At 47.3% G+C, this 23212-nt stretch overlaps 1 protein-coding gene across 2 annotated transcripts; it reads right to left on the bottom strand.

Moving 5' to 3' along the window:
• Positions 1-6431: 6431 nt before the first annotated feature.
• Positions 6432-22661, bottom strand: LOC121578025 (keratin, type II cytoskeletal 8). Of its 2 annotated transcripts, XM_041892072.2 has the most exons (9): positions 22153-22661; positions 20394-20602; positions 20079-20139; positions 11027-11122; positions 10703-10867; positions 9940-10065; positions 9563-9783; positions 7338-7384; positions 6432-7187 (listed from the first exon to the last, which is right to left on the bottom strand). In XM_041892072.2, the coding sequence occupies exons 1-9, from the start codon at positions 22606-22608 to the stop codon at positions 6886-6888; spliced, it is 1683 nt and encodes a 560-aa protein (XP_041748006.2). In that variant the 5' UTR covers positions 22609-22661; the 3' UTR covers positions 6432-6885. The 2 variants fall into 2 exon arrangements, with proteins under 2 accessions (XP_041748006.2, XP_041748007.2); XM_041892073.2 differs by lacking the exon at positions 11027-11122.
• Between the last annotated feature and the right edge of the window lie 551 nt (positions 22662-23212).

Here is a 23212-nt window from a genome sequence, read left to right on the forward strand (position 1 = left end):
AAACAGATCATCAAAATTGCTGATGTTTCAAAGCTCCAAACATATTTTCAATTGACTGAGTACAACGAAGAAATTCACAAAGCACTTATTCACTGCACCAAATCACTCTTTAAGTTTGCATACATATTCAATCTAAGTATCTGCTTTTCACAATGCAATATTCACATTACATTTGATAAGATTTTCTTGTCATTTGTTAACAATACATTTAACTAACACTTAATAAAACTGCTCAAACTACTGAACCAAAATTGAGTACAGCCTAGTTTACGTTTACAGTTTTAGAACTCAAAATTGAGTACAGCCTAGTTTACGTTTACAGTTTTAGAACTGCCGAACACAACAAACAATTGAGTCGAGCAGGCCAATTCCTCATTCTATTGTAATGGTGTGCATGCAAATTGCATCATTTGACATCAATTTAGGTTGGAAGGTAAAACCAAACCAAATATGGATGTGAATGTAAATACTACGTCATCATACTCCATCAACCAGTGTGCTTCAATAGGCCAGGGCAAAGTGGAAGAGTCACTCCATGTGCTACCATTTGAAATGATGGTGTAATGTACAACGCACTGCTGAAATACTTGGGCTGTAAATTACAGTATATTCCACTCATTATCTGAATTTCATTGATACACTATAAGTTGATGATTTTAGCTTGATACCATAGCAGTTACAGTAACAAGTCATATAGAAAAGTTGATCTTGTGCAATGTTGCATGAGGCAGAAATGGCAGGTAGCCCTTAGCTCCCTGAAATTGCTTTTTGTCAGCTACCGGCGGCGGCAGGTAGCTTAGTGGTTCAGAGCGTTAGGCCAGTAATTAGAAGGTTGCTGGTTTGAATCCCTGAGGCGACTAGGTGAAAAATTTGCCCCTTGAGCAAGGCACTTAACCCTAATTGCTCCTGTAGGTTCTGAACGTAAGACTGTGAACAGACAGGAGGCAGCGATCTAAGACACTGCATCTGAGTGCTTGAGGCATCACTACAGACCCCCTGGTTCGATTTCAGGCTGTATCACAACCGGCCGTGATTGGGAGTCCCATAGGGCGGCGCACAATTGGCCCAGCGTCGTCCGGGTTTGGCCGGTGTAGGCCGTCATTGTAAATAAGAATTTGTTCTTAACTGACTTGCCTAGTTAAATAAAGGTAAAATTACAAGTGTTATTATCACTGTTGTACTGAGTTTTGAAAAAAGACCACTTACATCTGAAAAATGATAGAAAAAAAACTATAATTCACCATGACAGTACATGAAGAAACATTTTCCATGTTGACAAATGAGAGAGAGAGAAAAAGAGAGGGTGTGATCGTGTGGGGTTCGTACACACACACACACACACACACAGTACATTTGTGTGTTGCAGTTTGTGTGTGTGTATGTGTGTGTGTGTGTCTGCGTTCGTGTGTGTGTGTCTGCATGTGTGCATGTGTGTTTGGAATGTGGAGGGTGTGGTTGGAATGTGTTTTGCTCTGAAGAGAGTGAATATGCTTCAGGCCAGTACCTGTCTATTAAGACTGATGGCCTGTCGATCCGAACACCTTTTAATGGGATAGTAAATGTTTGTTTGGATAGAAACCCATAGCTTGCTAAGCAATCACCCAATCAAGTGTGTGTAGGCTTTATTCTCATTGTAACATACGTTGAAATTCTAAAGGGAAGAACAGGACAATATATTATTGACTGAGTCTTAAAGTTGGATCCTTGTATAAATTCTTCTTAGAAAAACCCTGCAAAGCATTGTGCACACTCTAAGTATCCGCATGGATACATTCTTCTTACTCTTATTATTATATATTCTTATGCCTTCAGAAAGTATTCACACCCCATGACTTTTTCCACATTTTGTTGTGTTTTTTTGTGTTACAAAGTGGGATTAAAATTGATTTAATTGTCATTGATCTACACAAAATACTCTGTAATGTCAAAGTGGAAGAAAAATGCTTTTTATGAAACATTTATGAAAAATAAAACAAATATATCTTCATTAGATAAGTATTCACCCCCCCGAGACAATACATGTTAGAAACTCCTTTGGCAGCGAATAAAGCTGAGTCTTTTTGGGTAAGTCTCTAAGAGCTTTGCAAACCTCGATTGTACAATATCAAGTTTCAAGGTTCAAGTTTTCATGTCACGTGCACAAGTACAGTGAAATGCCTTTCTTGCAAGCTTCAAACCCAACAATGCAGTAGCAAAGTTTGGTCGGAGCTTGCAAAACGACAGCCATCAAGTATGGTGCCATCTTAATCAATATTTGCCCATTATATTAAAATAATTATTCGAGCTCTGTCAAGTTGGTTGTTGATCATTGCTGGAAAGCCATTTTGAAGTCTTGCCATAGATTTTCAATCCAAAACTCAAAGGGATATTCAGGGTATGCTTTTTTACATTTTTACGCATCGACCCTTCTTTGTGAGGCATTGACAAACCTACCTGGTCTTTGTGGTTGAATCTGTGCTTGAAATTCACTATTCGATTGAGGGACCTTAAAGATAATGGTTGAGGGACCTTATGGATAATTGTATATGTGGGCTACAGAGATGGGGTAGTCATAAAAAAATATATTAAAAAATGTTGAACACTATTATTGAACACAGAGTGAGTCCATGCAACTTATTATGTGACTTCTTAAGCACATTTTTACTCCTGAACTTATTTAGGCTTAACATAACAAAGGGGTTGAATACTTATTGACTGAAGACATTTCACCTTTTCATTTTCTATGAAATTCTAAAATGTTCTACAAACAAACTTCCACTTTGACTTTGAGCTAAAGGTCAAGTAAGTCACTGTTTTTTGGAAGAAGGACAAAGAGGGCAGAGTTTTGTTGACAAGTTCCTGCATTGTATACTGAACAGAAATAGAAACGCAACATGTAAAGTGTTTTTCCCATGTTTCATGAGCTGAAATAAAGGATCCCAGAAATGTTCCATACTCACAAAAAGCTTATTTCTCTAAAATGTTGCACACAAATTTGTTTACATCCCTGTTAGTGAGCATTTCTCCTTTGCCAAGATAATCCATCCACCTGACAGGTGTGGCATATCAAGAAGCTGATTAAACAGCATGATCATTACACAGGTGCACCTTGGGCTGGGGACAATAAAAGGCCACTCTAAAATGTGCTGTTTTGTCACACAACATAATGCCACAGATGTCTCAAGTTTTGAGGGAGCGTGCAATTAGCATGCTGACTGCAGAAATGTCCACAAGAACTGTTGCCAGAGAATTGAATGTTCATTTCTCTACCATAAGCCCCCTCCAACATCATTTTAGAGAATTTGGCAGTACATCCAACTGGCCTCACAACCACGTGTAACCACGCCAGCCCAGGACCTCCACATCCTGCGTCTTCACTTGTGGGATGGTCTGAGACGAACCATCCGGACAGCTGATGAAACTGTGGGTTTGCACAACTGAAGAATTTCTGCTCAAGCTGTCAGAAACTGTCTCAGGGAAGCTCATCTGCATGCTAGTCATCCTCACCAGGGTCTTGACCTGACTGCAGTTTGGCGTCGAAACCGACTTCAGTGGGCAAATGCTCACCTTCAATGACCACCTCCAAACTGGAGAAGTGTGCTCTTCACGGATGAATCCCGGTTTCAGCTGTACCGGTCAGATGGTAGCCAGTGTGTATGGCGTCATTTGCTGATGTCAACGTTGTGAACAGAGTGTCCCGTGGTTGGCAGTGGGGTTATGGTATGGGCAGCCAGAGGCTACGGACAATGAACACAATTGCATTTTATCGATGGCAATTTGAATGCACAGAGATACCGTGACGAGATCCTGAGGCCTATTGTTGTGTCATTCATCCGCCACCTTCACCTCATTTCAGCGTGATAATACAATGTCCTATGTAGCAAGGATCTGTACACAATTCCTGGAAGCTGAAAATGTCCCAGTTCTTCCATGGCCTGCATACTCAACAGACATGTCACGCATTGAGCATGTTTGGGATGCTCTGGATCGACGAGAACGACAGCTTGTTCCAGTTCCCGACAATATTCAGCACCTTCACACAGCCATTGAAGAGGAGTGGGACAACATTCCACAGGCCACAATCAACAGCCTGATCAACTCTATGCGAAGGAGATCTGCATGAGGAAAATGGTGGTCACACCAGATACTGACTGTTTTTTAAATCCACGCTCCTACCTTTTTTCAAAGGAACACTATATATAGAAAAGTATGTGGACACCCCTTCAAATTAGTGGATTTGGCTATTTGAGCCACACCCGTTGCTGACAGGTGTGTAAAATCGAGCACACAGCCATGCAATCTCAATAGACAAACATTTGCAGTAGAATGGCCTTACTGAAGAGCTCTGTGACTTTCAACGTGGCACTGTCATAAGATGCCACCATTCCAACCAGTCAGTTCGTCCTAATTTCTGCCATGCTAGAGTTTCCCCGGTCAACTGTAAGTGCTGTTATTGTGAAGTGGAAACTTCTAGGAGCAACAATTACGGCTCAGCTGCGAAGTGGTAGCCCACACAAGCTCACATAACGGGACCGCCGAGTGCTGACGCGCTGTCCTTGTTTGTAACACTCACTACTTAGTTCCAAACTGCCTCTGGAAGCAACATCAGCACAACAATTGTTTGTCGGGAGCTTAATGAAATGGGTTTCCATGGCTGAGCAGCCGCACACAAGCCTAAGATCACCATGCGTGATGCCAAGCGTCGGCTGGAGTGGTGTAAAGCTCGCTGCCATTAGACTCTGGAGCAGTGGAAACACGTTCTCTGGAGTGATGAATCACGCTTCACCATCTGGCAGTCCGATGGACGAATCTGGGTTTGGCGGTTGCCAGGAGAATGCCACCTGCCCCAATGCTTAGTGCCAACTGTAAAGTTTGGTGGAGGAGTAATAATGGTCTGCAGCTGTTTTTCATGGTTCGGGCTAGGCCCCATAGATCCAGTGAAGGGAAATCTTAACGCTGCAGCATGCAATGACATTCTAGGCGATTCTGTGCTTCTAATGTTGTGGCAACAGTTTGGGGAAGGTCCTGTTTCAGCATGACAATGCCCCCATTCACAAAGTGAGGTCCATATAGAAATGGTTTGTCAAGATCGGTGTGGAAGAACTTAACTGGCCTGCACAGAGCCCTGACCTCAACCCCATCGAACACCTTTGGAATGAATTAGAACGCAGACTGCGAGTCAGGCCTAATCGCCCAACATCAGTGCCCAACCTCACTAATGCTTTTGTGGCTGAATGGAAGCAAGTCCCCACAGCAATGTTCCAACATCTAGTGGAAAGCCTTCCCAGAAGAGTGGATGCTGTTATAGCAGCAAAGGGTGGACCAACTCCATATTAATGCCCATGATTTTGGAATGAGATGTTCGACGAGCAGGTGTCCACATACTTTTGGACATGTAGTGTATCTCTGACCAACAGATGCATATCTGTATTCCCAGTCATGTGAAATCCATAGATTAGGGCCTAATGAATTGATTTCAATTGACTGATTTCCTTATATGAACTGTAACTCAGTAAAATCTCTGAAATTGTTGCATGTTGTGTTTATATTTTTGTTCAGTATATTTTATTGTACTGTTTGTGTTGTATTGTGTTGTACTGTACTGTCCAGTGAAATTCTTCCAGTGACTCTTCACATGTTTACTTAACCCTGTTTACTTAACCTTCAGCATAAATGAATGTTTAGTGTCTCACCTAACCAAAGCCGATCGCACAGTTGAGGTCATGAGGAATGACTTGGACACAGGGCTGGCTCTAGCCTTTTGGGGACGTAAGCAAGATTTGGTTGGGGGGCCCCTACCTTGTGGCAAAACATTTTAGTGGCCCCCCTCTTAACGGCAGAGAGAAAATCTACGTTTTAATGTTCATTTACTGCAATTATACATATTTTGCCATGGGGCGGAGAGAACATTTAGCAATTTTATAACACATGTATTGCAGTTCTACTGATTTTGCCAAGGGGCAGAGAGATACATTTTTCAGTTTTAGCGCTCATTTCTAACAATTCTACACATTTTGCCATTACTTATGCCATGCTAATATGATATCTGAGTGAGAATGACTAATACTGCGTGACCGGTCGGTATTCGGCCATGATTACTACAAGTTTATATAGCTGGCTAGACTAACTACCAATCCAAACATTGACATGGCTAATTGTCAGCTAATTGAGGGACTGACATAACAACAGAAAAACTGCTGATGCACAACCAAATTTCGAAATTGCACCTGGTGTATTCTACTATTCTTACTCTCAATAGTGAGTTCCTTTTATGGGGTTCGGGGGCCCCCTAAGCAACCGCTTATGTCGCTTATGCCTGGAGCCGGCCCTGCATTGACACATTTCATACATTTCCCTTTTGGTGGGGTTTGGCATTAGGATAACAGCATCCTCTCATCAAATGACTCGTATGGACACCCAATGGAAGAAATATGTCACACAGCACATACACATTAAGAGGTTGTTGGTTCTCCAAGTGCTTTAATTGGTCTCAGAGCAAGCAGAGAGAAAAACATGTGCCACAATGACACCTACTGGTGACTCCGGTGTGGACAGTCAAATGAGATGGAAAGCATCCATCGACAGTGAACAAGACTACACATTGTCAGCAAGAAAACAAGTAGGCCGAATGGACACTAGGGGTTGACTTTCAGGGGCCTTTCAGGAATACATAACCCTTCACATTTACCACTTTAAACAAGACCGTTTGTGGGTAGGAAAATGAAGTTACAGTTAGACTGCCTGTGATTCCAGGTGTCACTGTTCGGCAGGTAAATTAAGTAGTAACCTGGCGCTAGAAAAGGGAAATGAATGTGAGTGGAAGTCTGAAAGGTAGGTTGGGGAAGCATAAATCTGCGACAGATAGAGTAAACAAATTGCACCATCGCCTGTGATGACGAAGTCTCCTCATTCGTCTCCCCGGGTGACGGTGGAATCCATGTCTCTGCTGGTGCTTTTGCTGCCTCCCAGGGTGATGCTGGAATCCACATCTCTGCTGGTGCCTTTGCTGCCTCCCATGCTGATGCTGGCATCCACATCTCTGCTGGTAGCTCCCAGGATGATGCTGCCAGGCAGGTCAAAGCTGCGGCCTACATGTCTGTTCTCATGGCCACTGATGTAAGTGCTGCTGCTCTTGTATCCGCCCATTGAGCCCCTGAGGCAGCTAGTAGGGCGACTGCTCTCCAGGGGGTAGGAGTTGTAGTTAATTGCTGGAAGTGGAAATGAACATGTCGGGTCATTGAAGTGAACATGGATTTGTGTTATTTATTTATCTCAGATATTTGACAAGTACGATGTACAATAAGTACTAAGCATTAAGTGAAACAGAATAGCTGTGGAGTGCGAGGGCATTCACTTACAAGAAGACTGTTTGGAAATGTTGACCGACTTGATTCCAGTCACCAGCCTGGGTAAAGAGGAGAGAGAAGAGAGAAGGGATCATAGAAATAGAATGAATAGAATGGGCTTGGAAGCTCTAACCCTGGCAATTTGACTGGTAGACTCCTGGGTACACTACGTTGTCTTACGTCAGATCTCCTCACTCCTACGTGATGCTCGTCCCTCAACCGATCTTTTATGTAGGACGTGGAACTCATCTCTAAAAATCCCTCCGCTCTCGGTAGCTATGACGCACTGGCTACTGCGGCAAACCATGCTCCAGCTAGCAGCCTAGTGCAAACTTGTTTACGGTAGATAGTTTGCTAGCTTGTGTGAACTGGCATTGTTAGCATCCCTGCCTTTCGTTTCATATGGATTCATTTGAGACTGGTTCAGCCAGCAAGCAGACACCAGCTAGCTAATGCTACCACCAAAAATCACCTAAGCTAGATGTATAATTAGGTAGTGAAGAATTTCTCATTAAATGATGCTAACTGATGTGGCTCACGCAATTAAATGTATTTTCAGTGGCGTGTATTTGTGGATGTGAAGGGCAGCCAAGCTTCCCCAAAAAATGTATTAAGAAAAAAAGAACAAAACATACAAACATTTTGTCTGTCTGTGTTTCATAAATGTCCTTCAATTAACAAGAGCCTTAATGTATCTCACCGGTGAAAGCATCCAAGCGAACGAAACAGCGCCCCTCTGTCTCTGTATGTGTAGCCCATCTATCTGATGCTGTCTGGTCAAAACGAGTATGACATTGTTGCCGCCCGTAGCATTGAATCACTCTTTGATTGAATGTAAGAGAAGCCAGCGAGCATTTGGCCTCCCTTGATATATTTTTTAATTAAATAATAGCCAATCAGCATTGAGCTAAACTGAGTGAGCTCAGCTTTGAATGGTCCTGGCGCACAAAAAAAATTGTAAAGGGAAGCCAGTTTGGATTTGGCTTCAAAGCCAAACATCATTGACAGAATTATTTTTTGAGATTTTTGGTTCCAACCGCCGTGTCTTTGTGAGACGCGGTGTGGGTGAACGGATTATCTCTGCATGTGTAGTTCCCAACGTAAAGCATGGAGCAGGAGGTGTTATGGTGTGGGGGTGCTTTGCTGGTGACACGCTCTGTGATTTATTTAGAATGCAAGGAACACTTAACCAGCATGGCTACCACAGCATTCTGCAGCGATACGCCATCCCATTGGGTTTGGGCTTAGTGGGACTATCATTTGTTGTTCAACAGGACAATGACCCAACACACCTCCAGGCTGTGTAAGGGCTATTTTACCAAGAAGGAGAGTGATGGAGTCCTGCATCAGATGACCTGGCCTCCACAATTCCCCGACCTCAACCCAATTGAGATGGTTTGGGATTAGTCGGACGGCAGAGTGAAGGAAAAGCAACAAGTGCTCAGCATATGTGGGAACTCCTTCAAGGCTGTTGGAAAAGCATTCCAGGTGAAGCTGGTTGAGAGAATGCCAAGAGTGTGCAAAGCTGTCATCAAGGCAAAGGGTGGCTATTTGAAGAATCTCAAATATAAAATATATTTTGATTTGTTTTACACTTTTTTGGTTACTACATGATTCCATATGTGTTATTTCATAGTTTTCATGTCTTCACTATTATTCTACAGTGTAGAAAATAGTAAAGATAAAGAAAAACCCCTGAAACTTTTGACTGTTACTGTCAAATATCACGGTCACAAGGCATATGAACTAACAGGTTATAGAGCAAACAACGCAATTATTACAACACATAGGTTTTAATATAGCTTTTTTTCCTGGCTTGGATTCCCCAGTGATTTTACCCATGCACCACTACTGTGTATTTTTTGCAATGTCAGTTGAGTTGACTCAACAAATCACAGCACATATTGAAGGGTAAACTTCTTGCTTTTACTTCCTGGCCTGGGTACACTCAAAATAGCTGCCAGTCCACCCATTATGCCATCATTGACATCATTGACTTGAATGGGGATGCCCATTCTATTCATTAATTTCTGTGGAAGGGATATGATCAGTGAGCAAATTAACTCATTGGTCATCAACACACTGTTTTAATGCTCTCATGTGTGAATGCTTTCCTCCTTACTTCCCGTGACTACTCACTAATCTAAAAGAACATTAAATGAAAGCCTAACTCAGATCAGATCTGAGGGAAAGAGTGAAGGCAGCCACTTCATTTGGGCAGGGCCCACGTCTCCTACCTGCTCTCCTCTCCCTCCAGCAGCTTCCTGTAGGTGGCGATCTCAATGTCCAGGGCCAGCTTGACGTTCATCAGCTCCTGGTACTGGCGGACTTGCATGGTCATGTCCTGCTTGGCTCTCTGCAGGGCCACATCGAGATCGTTGATGCGAAGCTTGGCGTCCTTCACCGCCAGCTCACCGCACGCCTCTGCCTTAGCAATCTGGTTCTCCAGGTGGGTGTGCTGTTGTCAGAAAAAATTTTTTTAGTTGTGTTCCTATTTGTAAATGTTGTTGAACCTACCACTGAATAGCAGAGAGTCTATCCACACTAGGGGTGTTCGATAACATGGCACTTCTGTTACATATTGACTGAGATACATACAGTATGAGACACTCACCTGACCCTTCATCATGTCAATTTCAGACTGATATCTTATGATTTTGCGGTTCATATCTGCGATCTCTGCCTTGGTGTTTTTCAGGTCGTCCCCATACTTGCTGGCTGACACCTGCATCTGTTCATACTGTTACAGAAACATAGAGACATAACATAACAGTGAAGTCCATGTAGCTAGCAGAGTGGATACCTGAAACGGTAGAAATATCCTTTGTTTACACCGTTGCTTTGGTAATCGCGAGGGTTTCCCAATGTATAGTTACAATGATGAGGTGGAGGTTAGCGAATCATAAACTCACACAGTGACATTATCCTCCCTCAGAGATCCTCCCTGAGGTAACTGTCACCCAAACTATAGAACTTAAGATTTTATGGTTATAATGGTTGCCTCAAAGCAGAGTGCTCTGGTTCTGGTTCTGTTCTAGTATCTACATTAGCATACCACTTAGGCATTGGACATCAGAGGATGCTGGCAGGAGGAGCTATTGGAGGACGGGCTCATTGCAATGCTGGAATGGAATCAATGGAACGGAGTCAAATATGTGGTTTCCATATGTTTGATGTGTTTGATACCTTTCTATTTATTCCATTCCAGTCTTTACAATGAGCCCATCCTCCTACAACTCCTCCCACCAGCATCCTCTTTAGGACATCCATTCTCAGTGATATGCAAGTATGGACATTGGAGCACAGCCAATATTGAATCTCGAAAAGGTTACGGAGGTGTGAGGGGTTTCGGGGGCCTCACAGGGGAAAGGGCTTACTTTCTGTGTGTACCATGTCTCGACCTCAGCTCTGCTGCGGTTGGCGATGTCCTCATACTGGGCGCGCACTTCAGCGACAATGGAGTCCATGTCCAGGTTACGGCTGTTGTCCATCTCCACCACCACAGAGGTGTCCTTGATCTGGCACTGCAGCTCACGCAGCTCCTGAAGAACCAAGAGAGGATGAAAAGAAACCTTTAGATTTCAACCGGCATCTACTCTTCACACAATTGATTCCAAATCCAATGGAATCTACAGCATAGGCTAGTCCTTCAAATGTTTTCTGTCAGTCTCTCCCATTGCAGTATGGACATGGTACATTACCATATCATAGATACTCCTGAGGAACTCAATCTCATTAGTGAGACAGTTCAGCTTGGCCTCCAGCTCCATCTTGGCCATGTATGCAGCATCTGTATCCTGAGAAAGCAGAAAATATCTAGGTTCATGTAGGGTGGCAGGTTGGGCCAGTAACCGAGCAAGGCACTTAAACCTAACTGCTCCTGTAAGTCGCTCTGGATAACATTTACATTTACGTCATTTAGCAGACACTCTTATCCAGAGCGACTTACAAATTGATGCATTCACCTTATAGCCAGTGGGATAACCACTTTACAATATGTTTATTTTTTTTCTTTCTTTGGGGTGGGGTAAGGGGGGGTAGAAGGATTACTTTATCCAATCCCAGGTATTCCTTAAAGAAGTGGGGTTTCAAGTGTCTCCGGAAGGTGGTGAGTGACTCCGCTGTCCTGGCGTCGTGAGGGAGCTTGTTCCACCATTGGGGTGCCAGAGCAGCGAACAGTTTTAACTGGGCTGAGCGGGAACTGTGCTTCCACAGAGGTAGGGGAGCCAGCAGGCCAGAGGTGGATGAATGCAATGCCCTCGTTTGGGTGTAGGGACTGATCAGAGCCTGAAGGTACGGAGGTGCCGTTCCCCTCACAGCTCCGTAGGCAAGCACCATGGTCTTGTAGCAGATGCGAGCTTCAACTGGAAGCCAGTGGAGTGTGCGGTGGAGCGGGGTGACGTGAGAGAACTTGGGAAGGTTGAACACCAGACGGGCTGCGGCATTCTGGATGAGTTGTAGGGGTTTAATGGCACAGGCAGGGAGCCCAGCCAACAGCGAATTGCAGTAATCCAGACGAGAGATGACAAGTGCCTGGATTAGGACCTGTGCCGCTTCCTGTGTAAGGCAGGGTCGTACTCTCCGAATGTTGTAGAGCATGAACCTACAGGATCGGGTCACCGCCTTGATGTTAAAGGAGAACGACAGGGTGTTGTCCAGGGTCACGCCAAGGCTCTTCGCACTCTGGGAGGAGGACACAACGGAGTTGTCAACCGTGATGGCGAGATCATGGAACGGGCAGCTCCGTCTTGCCGAGGTTCAGCATGAGGTGGTGATCCATCACCCACACTGATATGTCTGCCAGACATGCAGAGATGCGATTCACCACCTGGTTATCAGAAGGGGGAAAGGAGAAGATTAGTTGTGTGTCGTCTGCGTAGCAATGATAGGAGAGGCCATGTGAGGATATGACAGAGCCAAGTGACTTGGTGTATAGAGAGAATAGGAGAGGGCCTAGAACTGAGCCCTGGGGGACACCAGTGGTGAGAGCACGTGGTGCGGAGACAGATTCTCGCCACGCGACTTGGTAGGAGCGACCGGTCAGTTAGGACGCAATCCAAGAGTGAGCCGCGCCGGAGATGCCCAACTCGGAGAGGGTGGAGAGGAGGATCTGATGGTTCACAGTATCAAAGGCAGCAGACAGGTCTAGAAAGACAAGAGCAGAGGAGAGAGAGTTAGCTTTAGCAGTGCGGAGAGCCTCCGTGACACAGAGAAAAGCAGTCTCAGTTGAATGACCAGTCTTGAAACCTGACTGGTTTAGATCAAGAAGGTCATTCTGAGAGAGATAGCATGTCACGAGTTACAAAGCCAGAACCCAGAAGCAGACCAGGACAAGGTAAGTTGAAACGAAGGTGAGTGTTTATTTACAAATTCAAGAGTGATGCTGAATAATCCAGGGAACAGAGCGGGCGGCGTTGATTAGTTGTTGGGGGTGCAGTGGTTGATCCCATCATGGCTCGGCAGCCGCCGACCACCAGGCAGAGGTTGGATGAAGGTTCCGGACGAGTGACTGCAGATGGAACAAAACGGAGGTAAGTAAACAACAAACCAACAAGGTGCAAAACAACAAAACTAACGCTAGAAGCTCTAAGACTGATACTCTGGTAAACCTACTGTTCATGGCTAACGATCCGGCAGGGAATGGATGTTAGGCCAGAGCCTAAGAAGGGTGATGATCAGGACCAGGTGTGCAGATTGCTGATGGGATGCAGGTGCGGAAATCAAGAGAGCTCCCGCCTAGCAACGTTGCCCGGCAACCAGGCAGGGAGCGTTCCAGAACCCTCGGGAAACTGGAGATCACGAGCAGAAAAACTAGTCCACAGACAGGACCCGACTCAGACTGCCGGGATCGTTACAGTACCCCCCCTCCGACGAACGCCACCGGGCGGACTCCCCGGAGCGCCAGGATGGAGGCGGTAGAAGTCACGAATGAGGTCAGCATCTAGGATCTGTCGCCGCGGAATCCAACTCCTCTCTTCAGGACCATACCCCTCCCAGTCCACGAGATACTGGAAACCCCGGCCCCGCCGTCTGGAATCCATGATGCGTCGCACCGTGTAGGCAGGACCACCTCCGATCATCCGAGGAGGAGGAGGAGGAGGCGGAGGAGGCAACAGAGGACTGAGGAAAACAGGCTTGAGGCAGGAGACATGAAAGGTGGGATGGACTCTGAGCGTCCTCGGTAGTTTGAGTCGAACTGCCACTGGATTGATCACCTTCTCCACCACAAACGGACCAATGAACTTCGGTAACAACTTCCTAGACTCAGTCCGTAAAGGAAGATCCCGTGTGGCCAACCAGACCCTATCTCCGATGGTATAGGTGGGAGCGGGGATCCGGCGACGATTCGCCTGGAGCTGATACCGGTCCGAAACTCTAAGGAGTGCCTTTCTGGCCCGATGCCAGGTCCGGTGGCAACGACGAATATGGGCCTGAACAGAGGGCACTGAGAGCTCCTTCTCCTGAGAAGGGAACAAGGGAGGTTGGTAGCCATACAGGCACTGGAAGGGAGACATCCCAGTGGCAGATGTAGGGAGAGTATTGTGGGCATACTCAACCCAAGGCAACTGAGAGACCCAGGAGGTGGGGTTGGAAGAGACCAGGCAGCGTAGCGTGGATTCCATCTTCTGGTTGGCTCTCTCCGCCTGACCATTGGATTGGGGGTGAAAACCAGATGTGAGACTGACTGTAGCTCCAATGGCCAAACAGAAGGACTTCCAGACAGCAGAGGTAAACTGAGGGCCACGGTCGGAAACGATATCACTGGGCAAACCGTGGACCCTGAAAACCTCCCTAACCAGGATCTCGGACGTCTCCGAGGCAGAGGGAAGCTTGGCAATTGGCACAAAGTGGGCGAACTTGCTGAATCTGTCCACGATAGTCAGAACGACCGTGTTCCCCTCAGAAGCGGGCAACCCAGTGACGAAGTCCAGGGCCAGATGCGACCATGGTCGCCGGGGAATAGGAAGGGGGTGAAGTAGTCCAGAGCTGGGCCGATTGGTACTCTTATTCTGCGCACACACTGGACAGGCAGCAACAAAACCCCCGAGTATCCTCGGCCATGGCAGGCCACCAAAAACGTCTGCGAAGAAACGCCATCGTCCGAGCCACGCCAGGGTGACAAGCCATCTTGCTGGCGTGGGACCATTTGAGGACAGCAGGACGAACCGACTCAGGCACAAACAACCGACCGGGTGGACCGTTACCGGGACCGGGCTGCGTCCGAAGGGCCGCCATCACCTCCTCCTCAATCTTCCACATAACTGCTCCCACGACGCAGTTCCGGGGGAGAATTGTCTCGGTCTTGGACCCACTCTCCTCCGTCTTGGAGAACATCCGGGACAAGGCGTCCGCCTTGCCGTTCTTAGATCCAGGTCGGAACGTCAGGGAAAACTTGAATCGTCCGAAAAACAACGCCCACCTGGCCTGGACGGGAGTTGAGACGTCTAGCCGATTGCACGTAAGCAAGATTCTTGTGGTCAGTCCAGACAATAAACGGTTGCTCCGCCCTCCAACCAGTGGCGCCACTCCTCCAAGGCAAGTTTCACCGCGAGAAGCTCCCGGTTACCCACATCGTAATTCCTCTCCGCAGGCGAAAGGCGACGAGAGTAGTAGGCGCAGGGATGGAGTTTACTGTCCGTGGAGCATCGCTGCGACAGGATGGCGCCAACTCCCACATCAGACGCGGCCCACTTCAACGACGAACTGACGGGCCGTGTCCGGTTGAGAGAGAATCGGTGCGTTGGTGAATCGCCTCTTCAAATCCAGAAACGCTCGATCCGCCTCCGGATTCCACTTGAAGGTCCTGATACTGGAAGTCAAGGCAGTTAACGGAGCGGCCACACGGCTGTAATCCCGGATGAATCTGCGGTAGAAATTCGCAAACCCCAAAAATCTCTGGAGCTGCAATCTCGTACCGGGCTGGGCCCATTCCAGAACCGCTCTAACCTTCTCCTGGTCCATCCTAATCTCTCCCCTGGAGATGATGTACCCGAGAAAGGATGTCGTGTGGGCGTGAAACTCGCACTTCTCGGCCTTCACGAACAGGCGATTCTCCAACAATCGCTGCAGAACCTGCCGGACATGCTGGACGTGGTCGGAAGGTTCCTTCGAGAAGATCAGAATGTCATCCAGGTAAACAAACACAAAGAGACCGATCATATCTCTCAGGACGTCGTTTCACCATACTCTGGAATACCGCTGGAGCATTGGTCAGTCCAAACGGCATCACCTGATACCGAAGTGACCCATCGGTGTATTGAAACCCGTCAACCACTCGTCCCCCTCTCTGATCCGGACCATGTGATACGCATTGCGTAGGTCTAGCTTGGTGAACACCGTAGCACCCTGTAAGGAGTCGAAGGCAGAACTCATCAAGGGCAGGGGATACTTGTTCTTGACCGTGATGTCATTCAACCCCCGATAATCAATACACGGTCGAAGAGAGCCATCCTTCTTACCCACAAAGAAGAATCCTGCCCCCAGGGGTGATGACGAGGGACGAACGAGACCAGCAGCTAGGGACTCCTTGATGTAGGTCTCCAAAGCCTCACGTTCAGGTCGGGAGATACTGTATAACCTTCCCTTGGGGTAGACAGCTCCAGGGAACAGGTTGATGGCACAATCATATGGTCGGTGGGGAGGGAGTGACAGAGCCTTCTGCTTACTGAAAACTTCCCCCAAATCGTGATATGTCTCGGGAACCAGGGACAAATCTGGGGGTTTAGCCTCAATCACCTGACTGGGAACCGAATGGGGACAGGCAGTCTTGAGACAGTTAGCATGACAATCAAGGCTCCAACTCGTTACCTTGCCCGTCACCCAATCGAACGTGGGATTGTGTTCCTTCAGCCAGGGGTATCCAAGGACCAGAGGAACATGGGAAGACGGCAGAATGAAGAATGAAATCATCTCAGAATGATTCCCCGACAACAGCATCTTAACCGGTTCAGTCCTCATCGTGATACGTGCCAGACTACTGCCGTCCAGAGTGGTAGCTTCAATGGCTTCCGGCAATTGCTCCTTGGAAAGCCCCAGCTGTTCCACCAACTCGGCATCAAGAAAGCTTCCATCGGCACCTGAATCGATAAAAGCGTTAATCGCTAAGCTCTGATTCCTGTTCATAAGGGTAGCCGGGAAACGGGGTCTGACAGAGGTATTGAGAGGTCGAAACTGGCTCGCTAAAAGTCCTCCCAACTTTAGCGAGCCGCGCAGTTTGACGACCGCCGGGAACCAGTGGCGAGGTAATGTCCCGAACCACCACAGTAGAGGCAACAGTTAGTCCCTACGTCTGTGTTGGCGCTCCTCCTTGGTTAACCCGTGCCGCCCCACTTGCATGGGTTCAGAATCGGGAGACAGGACCTCTCCACTAATCCTGTGTGGTGGACGATGATCGACGTATTCTGATCCAATCCCCGACCCGACTGGAACCTGAGAAGCTGATCGGTTGGACGGAACCCATTGCTTCTCCCTCCTTCGCTCTCGGACTCGATTATCCACCCGAATAGACAAGGCTACCAAGCTGTCCAGGTCACTAGGCTCCGGATAGGAGATCAACTCATCCTTGAGCTGCTCCGACAGACCCTGGTAAAAGGCCGCTTGCAGAGACTCCTCATTCCACCCACTCTCCACAGCCAACGTCTTGAACTCGATCACGAAGTCGGCCACGCTGCGAGTTCCTTGGCGAAGCGAAAACAGGCGCCTAGCTGCGTCCCTCCCTCGGACGGAATGGTCGAAGAGCTTCCTCATCTCGGCCGTGAACCCCTGGTATGAAGCCATGCAGGGATCCTGTCGTTCCCAAACGGCTGAAGCCCACTCCAGTGCTCGACCACGCAGCAACTCAATCACAAAGGCTATCCTAGCCTTGTCTGTGGCATAAGAGTAGGGCTGTAGATCGAACACTAATCCACACTGCATAAGGAAGGAACGGCATCTTCCCAGCTCCCCCTCATATTTATCCGGCGTCGGAACCTTGGGCTCACGGAAGGACACAGCTCCAGAAGCGGCAGGCGAGATGGGTGAAACCGGTAGTGGATCCTCCACCGGAAACTTGCGTTGGTTCTGGACCTCCGTCAGACCGGTAGAAAGGTTCCGAACTGACAACGCGATCTCCTGTAGTACCGTGCTATGATGGCCCAACATCTTCTCCTGATGGGTAATGGCATGGCGAACAGAGTCCAGGTCCGCTGGGTTCATTACTGGCCGGATCGTTCTGTCACGAGTTACAAAGCCAGAACCCAGAAGCAGACCAGGACAAGGTAAGTTGAAACGAAGGTGAGTGTTTATTTACAAATTCAAGAGTGATGCTGAATAATCCAGGGAACAGAGCGGGCGGCGTTGATTAGTTGTTGGGGGTGCAGTGGTTGATCCCATCATGGCTCGGCAGCCGCCGACCACCAGGCAGAGGTTGGATGAAGGTTCCGGACGAGTGACTGCAGATGGAACAAAACGGAGGTAAGTAAACAACAAACCAACAAGGTGCAAAACAACAAAACTAACGCTAGAAGCTCTAAGACTGATACTCTGGTAAACCTACTGTTCATGGCTAACGATCCGGCAGGGAATGGATGTTAGGCCAGAGCCTAAGAAGGGTGATGATCAGGACCAGGTGTGCAGATTGCTGATGGGATGCAGGTGCGGAAATCAAGAGAGCTCCCGCCTAGCAACGTTGCCCGGCAACCAGGCAGGGAGCGTTCCAGAACCCTCGGGAAACTGGAGATCACGAGCAGAAAAACTAGTCCACAGACAGGACCCGACTCAGACTGCCGGGATCGTTACATAGCAAGAGAGTTGGCTAAAGACGGCATGCTCAAGAGTTTTGGAGAGAAAAGAAAGAAGGGATACTGGTCTGTAGTTGTTGACATCAGAGGGATCGAGTGTTGGTTTTTTGAGAAGGGGTGCAACTCTCGCTCTCTTGAAGACGGAAGGGACATAGCCAGCGGTCAAGGATGAGTTGATGAGCGAGGTGAGGTAAGGGAGAAGGTCACCGGAGATGGTCTGGAGAAGAGAGGAGGGGATAGGGTCAAGCGGGCAGGTTGTTGGGCGGCCGGCCGTCACAAGTCGCAAGATTTCATCTGGAGAGAGAGGGGAGAAAGAAGTCAAAGCATAGGGTAGGGCAGTGTGAGCAGGACCAGCAGTGTCATTTGACTTAACAAACGATGATCGGATGTCGTCAACCTTCTTTTCAAAATGGTTGACGTAGTCATCCACAGAGAGGGAGGAGGGGGGTGAGGGGGAGGAGGATTCAGCAGGGAGGAGAAGGTGGCAAAGAGCTTCCTAGGGTTAGAGGCAGATGCTTGGAATTTAGAGTGGTAGAAAGTGGCTTTAGCAGCAGAAACAGAGGAAGAAAATGTAGAGAGGAGGGAGTGAAAAGATGCCAGGTCCGCAGGGAGTCTAGTTTTCCTCCATTTCCGCTCGGCAGCCCGGAACCCTGTTCTGTGAAATCGCAATGAGTCGTCAAGCCACAGAGCAGGAGGGGAGGACCGAGCCGGCCGGGAGGATAGGGGACATAGAGAGTCAAAGGATAAAGAAAGGGAGGAGAGGAGGGTTGAGGAGGCAGAATCAGGAGATTGGAGGGAGAAGGATTGAGCAGAGGGAAGAGATGATAGGATGGAAGAGGAGAGAGTAGCGGGAGAGAGAGAGCGAAGGTTGCGACGGCGCATTACCATCTGAGTAGGGGCAGAGTGAGTAGTGTTGGAGGAGAGCCAGAGAGAAAAGGATACAAAGTAGTGGTCGGAGACTTGGAGGGGAGTTGCAGTGAGATTAGTAGCAGAACAGCATCTAGTAAAGATGAGGTCAAGCGTATTGCCTGCCTTGTGAGTAGGGGGCGACGGTGAGAGGGTGAGGTCAAAAGAGGAGAGGAGTGGAAAGAAGGAGGCAGAGAGAAATGAGTCAAAGGTAGACGTAGAGAGGTTGAAGTCACCCAGAACTGTGAGGGGTGAGCCATCCTCAGGAAAGGAACTTGTCAAGCTCATTGATGAACTCTCCAAGGGAACCTGGAGGGCGATAAATTACAAGGATGTTAAGCTTGAATGGGCTAGTGACTGTGACAGCATGGAATTCAAATGAGGAGATAGACAGATGGGTCAGGTGAAAAAGAGAGAATGTCCACTTGGGAGAGATGAGGATTCCTGTGCCACCACCCCGCTGACCAGATGCTCTCGGGGTATGCGAGAACACATGGTCAGACGAGGAGAGAGCAGTAGGAGTAGCAGTGTTTTCAGTGGTAATCCATGTTTCCGTCAGGGACTGGAGGGTAGCATAGGCTGAGATGAACTCTGCCTTGTTGGCCGCAGAACGGCAGTTCCAGAGGCTGCCGGAGACCTGGAACTCCACGTGGGTCGTGCGTGCAGGGACCACCAGGTTAGAGAGGCAGCAGCCACGCGGTGTGAGGTGTTTGTTTAGCCTGTGCGGAGAGGAGAGAACAGGGATAGACAGAGGCATAGTTGACAGGCTACAGAAAATGGCTACAATAATGCAAAGGAGATCGGAATGAAATGAACTAAACATCTGGGAAAGCGAGAGAGCGTGGCCTCCCTCACTTACGTTTCACTGAAACACCCAAATATAACTCTCCCAACTTCCACCTCAGAAGCTATAATTGTTGTAAACAATTTTTAGACTACTAAATTTTTTGACTACTAAAATGTAAATGTACTTTTCTACTTCAGCCAATTTGTTGATGTTGAGGTAAAGTAACAATGCACTGTAAGTTATGCATGTAGGGAGGCTTCTAGAATTATTTAGTCTACTGACCTTCTTCAGGAGAACAAAGTTGTTTTCAGACTCGTTACGCTTGTTGATCTCCTCCTCATACCTGAGAGAGGAGAATAGAGCAAGCCTTTAAATCAAACAAGAAACATTTCTGACAAGCTTAAAATGAAATCATGTTTAGGATTAAAATTTGTATTTAATCAAAAAGAAAAGCGTCTTGAAATCATAATACTGAATTTGAGACCCAGATTTGTACAGTAGTGCAACTTTTCCAAAATAGCATGCTAATGCTAATGACCTTTTCAGGCCCAATGAACCCTTCTTGTCAAGACGTTATAATATGAAGAAAGTACTCACTTGGTCTTGAAGTTCTCCACCAGACCCTTCATGTTGTGCAGGTCCAACTCCAACCTCATCTTCTCGTTGCCCAGGCCGTCCAGCTGTCTGCGCAGGTTGGAGATGTAGGCCTCGAACATGGCGTCGATGTTGGAGCGGGTGGTAGTCTGGTCCTGCAGGAGGCTCCACTTGGTCTCCAGCATCTTGTTCTGCTGCTCCAGGAAACGCACCTGCAGGGACAAAAGGGAAATGCTCTGTGTCATTGATTGAAACTTGTGAATGAATGGATGAAGGAAGGAAGGAAGGAAGGAAGGAAGGAAGGAAGGAAGGAAGGAAGGAAGGAAGGAAGGAAGGAAGGAAGGAAGGAAGGAAGGAAGGAAGGAAGGAAGGAAGGAAGGAAGGAAGGAAGGAAGGAAGGAAGGAAGGAAGGAAGGGAGGGAGGGAGGGAGGGAGGGAGGGAGGGAGGGAGGGAGGGAGGGAGGGAGGGAGGGAGGGAGGATAGGAAGGAAGGTATGAACAAACAAATGAATGAATGAATGCGCATGAATGGATATAGCAAAAGTGTGAATGGATGTATAGGCTAAAGAATGTCCAACAAACAAATGTGTGTCAATGTGTGTCCGTGTTTCAGCACAATGTGGTACTGTTTCTGAAACAAAGTTACACACAGTTTTGTCTTTTGTCCCCCTGCCCCTGGGTGGGGTTCCACTCAAACACAACAAGCAAGGAGGAGAGAGAGCAGAGGTGTGCATCGCTAAGGTGTGGAGAGGGGTAGAATGCCACACATAGATAAGGTTAACCTGGCGGTAAACATAACCGATTTATGGCTTAAGCTGTACATTGATCCTTGAGTTATTTGGTTCTTTAGAAATAAGGGGCCCCATTAAGGTAGGTAAAACAATAAGGGATGGTTGAAGCATGTAATCATTGTAGAGATAATTGACAGTTGATAAGCCCTGTGCATGAATGGGCTGATATATCTGACAGTGAATCTGCCATTTCCTGTTTGAGTGTGTAGGCCTATGGGACAATGGCACATTGAGCAAGAGAGGATCCTGTGACAAGATGGATCCCTGCCCAACAACAAATCCCTAGTTGCCTACAAATTCTACTGACAAGAAAGATTGTTTTGTGGATTTAAGAGTCAGTTACTAATGTCTAGAAGGGGTTTCCGAACAGCAAACCCTGTATTCATAAAGCCAACCTCGTCTTGTGGTCTGTCTCTGGCCGTATCTCTATCTACACCCTTTCCACTCTCTCTCTTTTAGTAAGAGGGTAGTGATCAATGAGGGAGTTTGGTGATGCCAATTTTAATCTGTTAATAACCAAGTTTGTCTTATATGCTTAGTATGCAATAGTATGCAATTAGTCACATATTTACAGTTTAATTTATTTCCATAGTTTTGTACATAATGTACATTCAGTTATGATTGACTAAAGCAGGGAGATTATTCGATGAAGGTAAGGCAATGCTTATAGGTAACATAGAAATTCCAAAACAGATTACCGAAATCACAAGATAATCTTTCCCTTCAAATACCAAGTTAATACAAACCAGACCTGTGTCAGGTATTTTACTGTCCAATGCTATAATATACCTGAGGTGTGTTTGATTTAGCTTGACCATGGTGCAGAGTGGGTGGACATTGCACTTTTGGGACCACTCCATTGGCCCCATTGTACCAGATGAGCTAAATCAAGCTCACCTCATGTGTATGAAAGTATTTGGCATGCACTATGCATTTGACCCTGTTGTGATAGGAACACATGAGGAACTGACCTTATCGATGAAGGAGGCAAAGCGGTTGTTCAGTGTCTTGATCTGCTCCTTCTCATGGGTGCGGACCACCTGGATGTTGGGGTCAATCTCCAGGTTCAGGGGGGCCAGCAGGCTCTTGTTCACCTGAACAGCTGTGATTTGAGGGGGTCCCGTACAGGTCATCTTCCCACCCCCCATCCCCATACCACCGCCAACACCCATGCCCGCATACCCAAACTCCATCACACCCCTTCTTTGCCCGGACCCCCCAGCCACAACTACCCTATAACCACCTGCTGCAACGCCCCCGCCGCTGCTACCAACGCCACCATAGGAGCTGCGGACGCTGTAGCTCTGTCTGGCGCTGCCGCCATAGCCGCCGGAGTAGGAGCTGCTGCTGAAGTTCTGAGGGCAGCCCATGACTGCAGAGGAGGACCTCACAGAGTAGCTGGTGTTCTTCACAGCTCTGGTGGACATGACGACTTAGCAAGTGCTACAGGAGGTGGTGTGTAGAGACTGAGAGACTCGCTGTAGATGGAGCTCACTGTTCCCTGGCCCTCTTTTTATCTGGAAAGGGGAGGGTCCGAGGGGCGTCATGATTGGCTAGCATGCATTGGGGATAAACGCAGAATAGAGGAATGCTGGAGGAAAATAATAGGGTCTTGTTACACATTTACAGCACACAGATTGAATATGAGAGAATACAAAACATACATAACAGGGATTGCCAGTCTCAGTGAAGCTTTAGATGGATTTGGAGCTGCTTTTCCTTGTTTTCAGCATAATGTGCTATCATCATGCTATTCTGGCTATTCTTATGATCATTTATTTATGTTAAAGTCTCAATGCAGTTGACCAGTGCAGAATGCATTATATCAGGGTTGGGGAGTATCTGATTACATGTAATCAGTTAGATGTAATCTGATTACAAAAAAACTGCAACTGTAATCAGTTACATTACCAGCAAACATATTGTAATTCGATTACAGAGTACTTCTTGGATTACTCTCAAATTTAGACAGGATGTTGGCTAAACTAATTATGACACCTTGGACACAATTCAATTCAGCATTGAAAAAAG

Source organism: Coregonus clupeaformis, chromosome 12 (assembly GCF_020615455.1).
Source record: "Coregonus clupeaformis isolate EN_2021a chromosome 12, ASM2061545v1, whole genome shotgun sequence".
Classification (NCBI taxonomy): Eukaryota; Metazoa; Chordata; class Actinopteri; order Salmoniformes; family Salmonidae; genus Coregonus; species Coregonus clupeaformis.